Raw genomic sequence first — 12,058 nt, forward strand, 5'->3', positions numbered from 1 at the left:
AAAATTAACTTTTTATACAACAAAATGCGTTTCAGTAAAAGATTTTAAAAATTATTAAATTAAGAAAGGAAGAAACGAAAAATAGTCCCATTAAAAAAATTTTAAACTATGTGGTGAATACTTAATATATATTCATATAATCATACTTAAATATAGATTCAACACATTGCTATTTATAGTCGACGCCTTTTGAGCTTAGAATTTATTATAAAACAAAATATCGTTTTTAGGAAAATTAAATGCAAATTAAGAGCTACTAAATTTTGCTGCATTGTTACCCTGAAATCAATCCTTTGACATTAAAATAATTGTCATCTAAGTTAAATATTTATTAAATGATTATAAACATTCTTGAAAGAAACAGCAACATAAAAATTATAATTGTCATTTTCATGCCAAGAACATATTAATCTAAGCGATGTATTGTGATCATATGAAATTATATCTTAATGCAAACTCAGTCGGGTATTTAAGTCATTTAGAATTTTAATTATAAGAAATATATTCAAAAGACATAACTATTAATTAGAGATAACTCACAACTTTTATAAAATGCAAAACAACAAATGGGTAAAATGCAAAACTTACTTGAATAAACTATTTGAACTTAGTCATAGACATAGAAAAAGTATTTAATAATTCAAAAAACAAAAACATTTACTTGCGTTAATTTATTTAAATCAAACGAGATAAGAAAACAAGTCCTGCTTCTGTTAACCTTTTGCTTCTAAAAACAATTCACTCAAAGCATATCTTCCTCAGATAAACACATGATTTCAGAATCTGAGAAAAATCAGAACAGTTTGTTGCTATTTTGACAAAATTATAGCATACCATGACAGTTAAGTACCAGCAACGCTAGAAGAGGAAGATCATTGAAATCAGCCAATTCTGCATAAACAAGATGGCATTTTAACGTAACAGTTATTTGCCTTAGTGTATAATCACGCTAAGTCTTACGATGGACAGATCTTGAGGCACGGTTCTCAGTAAATTACCGAAATCAAGTATCACTGCTGTCAAGTAGACTGCGGACAGCGAGCGAGTGAGTGACCACTTTAATCAGCCTGCAAAGGAGAATCTTTGTTAAACTGTTCTACCGTAAAGTGACCAACTTCGAGAGCGGGTCGTCAGGCAACTAAAGCGAAGAAGCCATTGGATAAAAATGGCGATGGCCTGCTTCGAATCATCCTCAAGGATGTTACCCGCGCAGTCGCCAATACCCCATTTGTGTAGCTCTAGTGAGACTTTAAAAAAATACTACTATTATTTATCAGGCTAAATCACTTTTCGGATCAAATTTAATTGAGTACCTGTAAGCGAAGTCAGTTTTGACTGCTTAATCGTGGTATAAACAAATACCACTGTTGAGAATCGATTTAGTAGTTTTAATCGTAATCGTTATGTATTTGTTTTATAAAAATAATAACCTGAATCTGGGTATTATGACTGATGTAAGAAGTAATAAAGAAAGGTTGTTTTGTTTTTATTGAGAACTCAGCGTTTCTTTGCGTTGATTTAATTATTAATTTCGCCTTCATTGCTGATAATTTAGGCCTCGTTCGTGAAACGAAACATGGCGTCCGTGATTTAAAAAGAATTTCTGCGATTAAGATTGGAAATATTGCATTGTTAATATAACGATTTGTGTTAAGCCTACTCTGGAATTTAAAACTGAAAATGGCCGAAGAAAAAGAAAATGACATTGCAAGTAACGTAGAAGATTTGAAAAAATCAAGAACGCAGTTACGCCGTGCTTTTACTACTGCTTGCAATCAATTTGCTAAGTTAGAAGAATCCGAAAATATTGAAAGTAAGGAAATATTTACTATTTATAATAAGATAGTTGATAAATCGACTAGGTTGTTTGATTTGGATTCTCAAATAAGTTTGTTAAGTAATATTTCTGACGAAGAATTTGATTTAGCTGAATCTTATAGAGAGAAATTTATTGAAGTGAAAGTATTTTACGATTCTTATGTTCAGAAAAATTTTGATGCCAAGTCATGCGATGTACAGTCAATAGTTGGCGCAAATTTAAAGCTGCCAAAAATAGTTTTGAAAGAATATGAAGTTGGTCCAAAAACTTGGGTAGCATTTTGGGGACAGTTTTCTCGCATTCACAATGATAATAATTTAAAAGAAGAAGATAAATTCCAATATCTATTGGCGTCTATTAAGTCAAATACGAAAGCAAGAGATATCGTTGACAGCTATCCACCATCCAAAGAAAATTATTTGAAAGTAATAGAACACTTAAAGTCTCGTTTTGGAAGGACAGATTTATTGATAGAAGTTTACATTAGAGATCTTTTAGCTTTAGTGCTAAATCGCCAAAATGTACGGCTTGCTGAACTTTATGATAAATTAGGTTCGAATTTGAGATCGCTGGAAACATTGGGGGTGACCACAAAAAATTACGCAGCAATGTTGTACCCGGTTGTAGAATCATGTTTACCCGTTGAAGTTTTAAAGGCGTGGGATAGATACAGATTAAATGCCAAAATTGGCGAAGAAGAGATGATAAATCTAACTAAAGAAAATTTGTTGGAAGCGTTAATGTCCTTTCTCTCTCATGAAGTAGAAGGTGAAGAACATAGGGTTTTAGCGGAAAATGGTTTTGGGAGACAAAAATACAAACGAGAAGTAAATAAACCATTTCAACAGGACGATCCAACAGCCGCTGCTTTAATATCATCACTTCCTGATAAATCGTTCGGAAAAACTGATTGCATATTTTGTCATAAACCTCACAATACCAAAGATTGTCGAAAAGCTTCTGATTTGAGTTTGGAAGAAAGGAAAAAAGCAGTTAAGCAAGCAAAATGTTGCTTATTATGTTTAAAAAAGGGACATTTTTTCCGAGATTGTAGAAGTAAAGTAAGGTGTTTATTGTGCAATCAACGACATTATGTGATATTGTGCCCTAATTTTAGCAAAGGATCCATGAATTCCCCTGACAAGGAACAAAGGCATGAAGAAGAAAATGCCACAGCACTGCTTTCTTCTCAATCGTCGCCAAGAGAAATTTATCTTAAGACTGTTATGTTAAGACTTCGTAATGATGGTAAGGAGGTTTGTGTTCGATCTTTATTAGATGATGGATCACACCGTTCATACATCGAAACTAGTTTAGTTAAAGAATTACATCTTCAATCTTCAGGTACCGAAATACTTTCGCAAGGTTTGTTTGGTGGAGGAACAACACCTGCTGCTAAGCATAAAAAATATAAATTGACTATAGAAGGTTTAGACGGAAAATGTTCTATACCAGTTACATTCCTTGATCAGTCAAAAATTTGTACGGCATTACCTAGAATTCAAGATGAAAAACTTATTTCCGAATTATCTTCCCGTGGAATAATTCTATCTGATGTAGGTAGAAATGCGTTGCCTATAAGAATCCTACTTGGAGCAGATGTCCTTGGCAGTATTTTAACAGGAAGAGTAGAAGTTTTCAAAACAGGGATAACAGCCATAGAAACTACAGTTGGTTGGACCATCATGGGTCTTGGAAAGAAAAAGGAAGTTTTCAATATGGTATCGTTGGCATTGAATAACTTTGAGTTGCATAACATTTGGGATTTGGAAGTTTTAGGAATAACAGATCCAACAGAAGTGCACGAGAAAAGAATGCTAGAAGAAGACACACTGATCCATTTTCAAGAAACTCTGAAGGTTAATAATGAAAATCGTTATGAAGTTACACTTCCTTGGTTGGTAGGACATCCTCCCTTATACAACAATCGTGAAGTAGCCGTATCTAGACTCCGTTCTGTTACGAAGAATATGGTAAAAGAAAACACATTAAAATCATATAGCGAAGTTTTTTTGAATTGGAAAAAAGAAGGAGTTATTGAGGAAACTAAGTTATCGGAAGTAAAGAATTCAGTCTACTACCTACCACACAGACCAGTAATTAAGTTATCAAGCGCAACAACGAAAATACGGCCTGTCTTTGACGGTTCATGCAAAACTAAAGGTGGTGCTTCATTAAATGATTGTCTTAGTACTGGACCAAGTTTGACACAGCAAATTCCTCCCTTACTAAACAGGTTCAGATGGGGTTCAAAGGGAGTTACTGCCGATATTAAACAGGCATTTTTGCAGATAAGTGTAAATCAAGTAGACAGAGATGTATTGCGATTCTTGTGGTATAAGGATTCTGATTGTTCAACTATCGTCGAATACAGACACTGCCGTGTCGTTTTTGGAATTACTACTTCTCCTTTCCTACTGAATGCAACGATACTACATCACCTTGGTCAGGAAAAATTTAAAGGTAAAGATATGGATTTTACAAGAAGTAAATTAGAAGACGGCTTTTACGTGGATAACTTGGTTACCAGTGTGGATGAGGAAGATCAGTTTCAAATTTTAAAAACTCAAGCAATCGAGATAATGGCCGCTGGATGCTTTGATTTACGATGTTGGTTTTCTACAGGCTCTTCCGTAAATCCGATTCAGTCAGTATTAGGACTTAAGTGGAATTGTGAAACAGATGAAATATCATGTATTTTCCCTAAAACAATTGCTGACCTGAGTCCTTTACCGAGTAAAAGAATGTTACTTTCAGTAGTAAACAGCATATACGACCCAATAGGATTTTCATGTCCTGCAATGCTCGTACCGAAATTGATACTACAAGAGGCCTGGAGAATGAAATTACATTGGGACGAAGAGCTTCCCGAAGATCTTAAAGTGAGGTTTCTTAGGTGGGCAAAACATCTTGGTCTGATTGAACAATGCACTCTTCCAAGAAGAATGTTTAGAGGTAATGTCGATGATGCAACTTTACACATTTTTTCAGATGCATCAGAGAAAGCTTATGCTTGTTGTGCATTCTTGAGATGTAAAGAGCAAGGAGAAGTTTTTGTAAATTTGGTAACTGCAAAATCTAGAGTGATGCTAATGAACCGTCCAACGATTCCAAGAGCAGAATTATTGGGAGCTGTCATCGCTGCTCGGTTACATAAATCTATTACAGAATCCCTGAAGTTGCCTCTTAAGACATTTTTTTGGAGTGACTCTATGGTTGTGTTAGCGTGGATAAGGAAGCAAGAACCTTGGAATACATTTATCGGAAATAGAGTAAAAGAAATAAGAAAGCTGACGGATATCAACGCATGGAGACACATACCAGGAGAGTTAAACCCTGCCGATTTACCATCACGTTCTTGTAATTGGTATGATCTTTTCCACCAGAAATGGTGGGAGGGTCCTCCGTGGCTACGACAAGATGAAGAGTCATGGCCGGTTACAAATTTGTCTTGTCCGGAGGAAGCGCTGAAAGAATGTCGAAAGATAGTAACGAGTGCAGCAAATATTCAAAGGGAAGTGGTCAGTGACAGATTTCTATATTTTTCGAAATATTCTATGATAGTGCGGATGGTTGCATGGATGCTCCGTTTTTGTGTCAACTGTAGTAAAGTTCGAGAAAATATTAAAGGAGCGATTACCAGTGAAGAATTTCAAATTGCTGAATTGTGCCTGATAAAGATGATTCAAAACGAGTGGACGGATGTGAATAGGAAGAAGTATGAAACTTCTATGAAATTTTATGAAGAACAAGGTATATTGAGGGTCAAGACCCGTCTTATACTTGGAGAAGACGATGAGAACTTTCAATGCCCTATTGTTCTTCCTGATCATGAAATAACTCGGCGTTTGATTGAATATACACATAAGATACTAAAACATGCTGGAGTTCAGACCCTTTTAGGATATTTAAGAAGCAGGTTTTGGATCCCCAGAGGACGGAGGATTATCAGGGAAATTATTTCAAAGTGTATTCCCTGTAAAAGACATTCCTCGAAACATTCGACTACGGAGAGTGTGCCATTACCAGTCGATCGTATCCAAAGAATTGCTGCGTTTCAAGTCGTCGGGGCAGATTTAGCTGGCCCTGTCTTTCTGCGAGGACGTATTAAGGCTTGGATTATTTTATTTACTTGCGCGGTGTACCGTGCCGTGCACCTTGAGTTAGTAACATCTTTGTCAACCGATACCTTTATTCAAGCATTAAGAAGATTCATCGCTCGTAGAGGGAGATGCAGTGTAATATATACGGATCAAGGAACAAATTTTATTGGCACGGCAAGAGCGCTTCAAAACTTAGACTGGGAAGTTATTCAAGCAGATTCTACAGCATCTCAAATAAAGTGGAATTTCAATCCCCCAAGTGCTCCGTGGTACGGTGGATGGTGGGAACGTCTTATTAGAGTTCTCAAGGATCTTCTAAAGAGAAACCTTGGCAAAGCAAGTCTTAACTATGAAGAGATGCTTACTATGTTAGCTGAGTGCGAGAGTACCATCAACCAAAGACCTCTAACCTATACATCTGAGGACCCTGAAGAGCCAAAGTCTTTGACTCCTTCCCATTTCTTGCGTGAAGTTACCACACCATTACATTGTGACACAGTCGATCTAGATCTGATTGATGGCAACCATTTGCGAAAAAGGCTGCGCTACCTGCAAAAGGTACGCGATAGTTTTCGCAAGAGATTCCAAAAAGAATACTTAGCCGCTTTAGTGAAAAATCCTGAGGAAAAACAACGCTACAAACTAAAGGAGGGTGATATTGTACTAGTGGGTTCTAGTAATTCCAAAAGAATTGACTGGCCCTTAGCACGAGTTGAGGAGTTAATCTCAGGCAAAGATGGAAAACACAGAGTCGCTCGGTTAAAACTGGCTCATACTACCATTATTCGGCCAATACAACGACTTTATCCCTTGGAAATACGTTTCGAGGACTTATCAGTTCCCCCAAATAATGAAACGAAAATAAGTAATGAAGGTATCTTTGATATCTCTGAAGAGCCTCCTGAAATAAAAAATACCCGAAGTGGTCGTCAAGTAAAGATGCCCAAGAGACTAGATCTTTGACTGAAAAGAAACTTTTTCTTTTTTTTTTCTTCTTTTCTTTAGAGAGTTTATGTCATAAAGTAAATTTTAAACTAATTTATAGATTTCAGTTAAAGTACTTTACTTCAGAAACAGTTGTTTCTCTCAGTAGTTTGTTTATATTTCTCACTAACGTTTCCCCCTTTTTGGTTAACTTTATATGTTTATTAAGTTTTGTCTTGATTAAAATCAATACAAAAGGTGGGAGTGTTGAGAATCGATTTAGTAGTTTTAATCGTAATCGTTATGTATTTGTTTTATAAAAATAATAACCTGAATCTGGGTATTATGACTGATGTAAGAAGTAATAAAGAAAGGTTGTTTTGTTTTTATTGAGAACTCAGCGTTTCTTTGCGTTGATTTAATTATTAATTTCGCCTTCATTGCTGATAATTTAGGCCTCGTTCGTGAAACGAAACAACCACTGACCCACAAGGCCATGGCAACTTTCGAGAACCAGGAATGTAAAAGAACATCATAGAAACAAACTAAATTGAAGAGTATAACTCGTAGCCATCCCCAGCAAACTTCTACATAAAATGAATAATTCAAGAAACTGAAGAGTTAAGATATAACTTGATTAAAAACTTCGTTCGACCTAAGATATATATTGTGGAAGACGATCCACGCAACCCGCAACCGTTTCTAATGAACAGAGGCGTTCCACAGGGGTCAATTCTTTTCCCATTCCTCTTCACGATTTACAGGTTACACTCCATCTTGTTCTCCCTGGCAATATATTATTTTGCATCTTAGGGGATGATATCTACCTGATTGCAGTCACTGAAACCATTTACGAAGTAAAACATAAAATGCACTTTTCTCACCACCAAATTCAGAAATGGTGTAAGGATTGGAACCTCGAGACAGTCCTGGAAAAGAAAGCTGCCATTAATATCTCTAGAAGACGAGTTGCTGGCAATTTCAGGCACATTTTTAACAAACCCATCCCCTGGGTTCAAAATCTGCTGATTGTCGACCTATATTTCTCTAGCCACATGACTTTTCACTATCACTTCAGAGTGATAAAACAAAAAATCCTGAAGAAACTCTCTGTTTCATTGCATCTTTAGCACACGCTCTTGTTGCCACTCACTTCAAGTTTAACATTTCCGTCATGTTTTCTTCTAGTTAATTTTGTATTAGAGTTTGATAATCTGGCAATTATATTTTTATGTTCTTTTTACGTTTATAATATTACGTTAAAGAATTTACGATACGTTGCGTTTAAGAAAATTCGATACGATTTTCATCTTTATGATGTAAGTTTATGCATCCAACAAATACATGTAAATAATATATTGTAAATAGTCCTATTATTCTGAGTGTTGTATTGTAAAATAAAGTAATTAGAAGCAAAAGAATCTCGAGTCATAACAAAGTGGCGTCCGTGACAGGACATTGTACTCTGCATTTCGATGTGAAATAGAAGACGGCAAAATTACGAACAAGATATTACTTTGTCAAGGATTAAATAGGTACGAATAATTTTGAATTTGACTGCTTCTGTTATATCCTTTTTGCGAAGTCTTCTTTTATCAACAGTTTATACGTTTGATTTGAATTAAGTTTAAGAACGAAAAATAACTCGAGATTTAGAATAAGTAGAAGCTGAAGGCCTATTAAGTGAATTTAGTTAATAAACCGACTAAATATTATTTACATTAAGAATATGGATGCTCTTAAAGTGAAAAGAAAGTCATTAAGAACAACTTTTACGATCACGTCGAATAAGTTGGCGCAATATTTGGCGGCAGCGGAAACTGTTGCCAAGGATATTAATCAGTTGCACGCACTAAGGTCACAATTGCAAGATAAATTTTCTCGTTTGAATGAAATTCAAAATGAAATATCCTCAGTACTTTTAGAAAAACCTGAGACCGTTGCTGAATACGAAACTGATTTTGAAGCAGCGGAAAATTACAGAGATAATTATCTTGAACTAGACGCAAAAGTCGCAACTTTTTTAAATAAGGACTCCGGTTCCATCGCCAAAAGTTCTTTAGAGGATAATGCCGTGAAACTAAAACTACCGAAATTTGAATTGAAGACATTCTCTGGTGATCCTAAAGAATATCTCACATTCTGGAGTATATTTTCAAAAATTCATGAATCCGAAGATTTATCTGCGATCGACAAGTTCCAATATTTATACCAATCTATGGTACCCGAATCCAGGGCAGCAAGATTAGTTTCCAGTTTCCCAATAACAGCAGAGAATTATCCGAAAGCCATTAAACAATTGAAATTAAGGTTTGGCCGAGAAGATCTTTTAGTACAAATATACGTTCGAGATCTCCTTTCTCTTGTTATGAAAAATGCTACTGCCGGAAAGAATTCTCCTGATTTAGCTACCCTCTACGATAGGCTGGAAACAAAATTAAGAGCTTTGGAAAGTTTGGGACGTACGAAAGAGAAATTTGCTGATTTTCTGGAGCCTCTTGTAGAGTCATGCTTACCTGAAAATGTTATGCGAGCCTGGGAACGGAGTAGAATTTCTGAAAATACTGATGGCGTTACCAGTCAGAGATCCCTCGAAAAACTAATGTGTTTTTTGAGACATGAGGTCGAATCTGAAGAAATGATCAGTTTAGCTCGTGAAGGGTTTGGTAGAGATAAGGGAAGTGACGAGAAACGAAAAGATTACCACAAATCGATCCAAAGAGATGAACCTACTGCTACTACACTGATCGCAAACACCTCAGTAGAAAATAACAATTGTATTTTCTGTGACTATTCACATCCAAGTCAAGATTGTCAGAAAATAGCAGAAATGAGTTATGAGGACAGAAAATCACGAATTATACAAAAGAGGTGCTGTCTTGTTTGCCTCAAGTCTGGTCACATGGCAAAAAGATGTCACAGTAATGTAAGATGCTTAATTTGTAAACGGAGGCATTACACAATACTTTGCCCAGATCTACCTAAAGGAATTAATTCTTCATCTAAGCACAAAATAGCAGGTGACGAACAGAAATCAACAGAAATATTGTTTACGAATCTTCCTTCTGAACGTGAAATATATCTCAAAACAATTACGATCAGACTACGAAACAGAGACAAGGAAGTCTGCGCTCGAGCAATAATGGATGATGGATCACAGCGTTCCTATATTGAAAAGAGTTTGGCTGAAGAACTGAAATTATCTCCCTCTGGAAGCGAAGTGTTTTCTCAAGGACTGTTTGGCGGAGGAACTTCTCCTGCTTCAGAGCATAAGAGATATATGGTAACTGTTGAAAGTTTAAATCGCAAATATACGACTTCAATATCTCTTCTGGACCAGGCAAAGATTTGCTCAGAGCTACCAAGGATACAGGATAGAACTTTACTTGCTGATCTAGCTTCTCGAGGAATAAAATTAACAGATGTTGGAAAAGATACGCCCCCTATAAGAGTTCTTCTAGGAGCTGATGTACTTGGAAGAATTCTGACTGGAAAAATAGAAGTGTTAAGATCGGGAGTTTCAGCCATAGAAACCTTACTAGGTTGGACAATCTTAGGTCTAGGAAGAAAAAAGAAAAAGGTTAACTTAGTTGCATTAAGTTTGCAAAATATGGAGTTGCCAAAAGTATGTGATTTAGACGTTTTAGGCATTACAGATCCCGTAGTAACAAAAAATAAGATCCAACTAGAGGACGCAAGAACAATTCGATATAGACGTCGAATAGTACCGTGACACGAAAGAACTTATGAACTATTCGTAATTTTTAATTTCTTGAAACGTTACAGCATTAGGTTTTTTGTATTGCTTCAGAGCAATACAAAGGTGGGAGTATGTTGCCACTCACTTCAAGTTTAACATTTCCGTCATGTTTTCTTCTAGTTAATTTTGTATTAGAGTTTGATAATCTGGCAATTATATTTTTATGTTCTTTTTACGTTTATAATATTACGTTAAAGAATTTACGATACGTTGCGTTTAAGAAAATTCGATACGATTTTCATCTTTATGATGTAAGTTTATGCATCCAACAAATACATGTAAATAATATATTGTAAATAGTCCTATTATTCTGAGTGTTGTATTGTAAAATAAAGTAATTAGAAGCAAAAGAATCTCGAGTCATAACACTCTGGTGCTCAATCAGATCACCTGCTCCAAATTGTCAACTCTTGTATCAGGGAGTATCCTTGGCTACGGAAGCCACATTTTTACTTTCTCCAGACAATCCAGTCTGTCAAGAGAGCGGTCCAACGTTTGAACACCTTAATATTAATAATAACTTTTGCATATTTCGAAATTAGCTAAGCTAGTCAAAAAAAATTTGGTAATAAATTTCATTTATGCAAATATAATTCTAAGCGAAAAATGTTTTTTATTAAATATATATTATTATTTTTTTCATTTAATTTGTCAAAAATTGTTTTGAATTGTTAGGTATACAAATTTTTACATCATTTCAAAAAACTTAATTTTATAATACAAAATTAAGAATCGGCCAGAGTACCAGCTTGTGCGTTGATATTCTGATACCTGCGTTGTTGTTGTAGTTCATTTACGTCACACTAGAGCTGCACAATGAGCTATTGGCGATGGTGTGGGAAACATCCCTGAGGAAGATCCGAAGACATGTCATCACAATTTTGATCCTCTGAGTAAGTGATGCTTGATGACCCCTCCGCTTCGGTAGCCCGTTGACCTGCGTGCGAAGTCGAGCACTTTACTGTAGAACAGTTTAACGAGGACTAATACCGCACACCCTCGGTCCCTACACAGACTGATCCAAGTGGTCACCCACCCACACACTGACCGCAGCCAGTGATGCTTGACTTCGGTGATCTGATGGGAATCGTGTCTTAACGATCAGTCCACTGCGGGACTCTGATACCTGCGAACAGTATACAACACAATTTGTTCCATGCTGCTGGGAGTTCGAGCTACTCGAGCCCCGCCCTCACTATGCCTATTATCTCGAGATGATCTACATTTGCACAAATTGTGATGCAAATGAATAAACATCTCTCCATGGGTACCTTTCAGGGGTAATTGCGACACAAAGTGAAAAACTCTAAAAAATTTAAGTAAAAATTCGATATCAATTTGTTGTTGTTGTTATTGTTACTTTACGTCGCACTAGAGCTGCACAATGGGCTATTGGCGACGGTCTAGGAAACATCCTGGCGGATGATCCGAAGACATGCCATCACAATTTTG

General features: G+C 36.0%; 3 protein-coding genes across 4 annotated transcripts in view; 2 read left to right on the forward strand and 1 right to left on the reverse strand.

The window, feature by feature from the left end:
• LOC107445667 (beta-scruin) overlaps positions 1-1,048 on the reverse strand; it is a 42,935-nt gene extending 41,887 nt beyond the window's left edge. The window contains exon 1 of one of the 2 annotated variants that reach the window (XM_043051685.3): positions 589-1,048. The gene's annotated coding sequence lies outside the window, so the exon portion shown is untranslated. The remainder of the gene's footprint in view (positions 1-588) is intronic. The other variant, XM_043051684.3, reaches the window with a different exon arrangement.
• A 632-nt stretch (positions 1,049-1,680) lies between these two features.
• Positions 1,681-6,885, forward strand: LOC147807800 (uncharacterized). Its single transcript, XM_087166817.1, has one exon. The coding sequence runs from the start codon at positions 1,681-1,683 to the stop codon at positions 6,883-6,885; it is 5,205 nt and encodes a 1,734-aa protein (XP_087022943.1).
• Positions 6,886-8,575: 1,690 nt separating this feature from the next.
• Positions 8,576-10,579, forward strand: LOC147807801 (uncharacterized). The gene has a single exon (XM_087166818.1). The coding sequence runs from the start codon at positions 8,576-8,578 to the stop codon at positions 10,577-10,579; it is 2,004 nt and encodes a 667-aa protein (XP_087022944.1).
• Positions 10,580-12,058: the final 1,479 nt, after the last annotated feature.

The sequence above is a fragment of the Parasteatoda tepidariorum genome, chromosome 6, assembly GCF_982258835.1.
Source record: "Parasteatoda tepidariorum strain Cologne lab strain chromosome 6, Ptep-v5.0, whole genome shotgun sequence".
Lineage (NCBI taxonomy): Eukaryota > Metazoa > Arthropoda > Arachnida > Araneae > Theridiidae > Parasteatoda > Parasteatoda tepidariorum.

Excerpts from the sequence above, each read along its gene's own strand:
- LOC147807801 (XM_087166818.1), top strand. The coding sequence starts at position 8,576 with ATGGATGCTCTTAAAGTGAAAAGAAAGTCATTAAGAACAACTTTTACG.
- LOC147807800 (XM_087166817.1), top strand. The coding sequence starts at position 1,681 with ATGGCCGAAGAAAAAGAAAATGACATTGCAAGTAACGTAGAAGATTTG.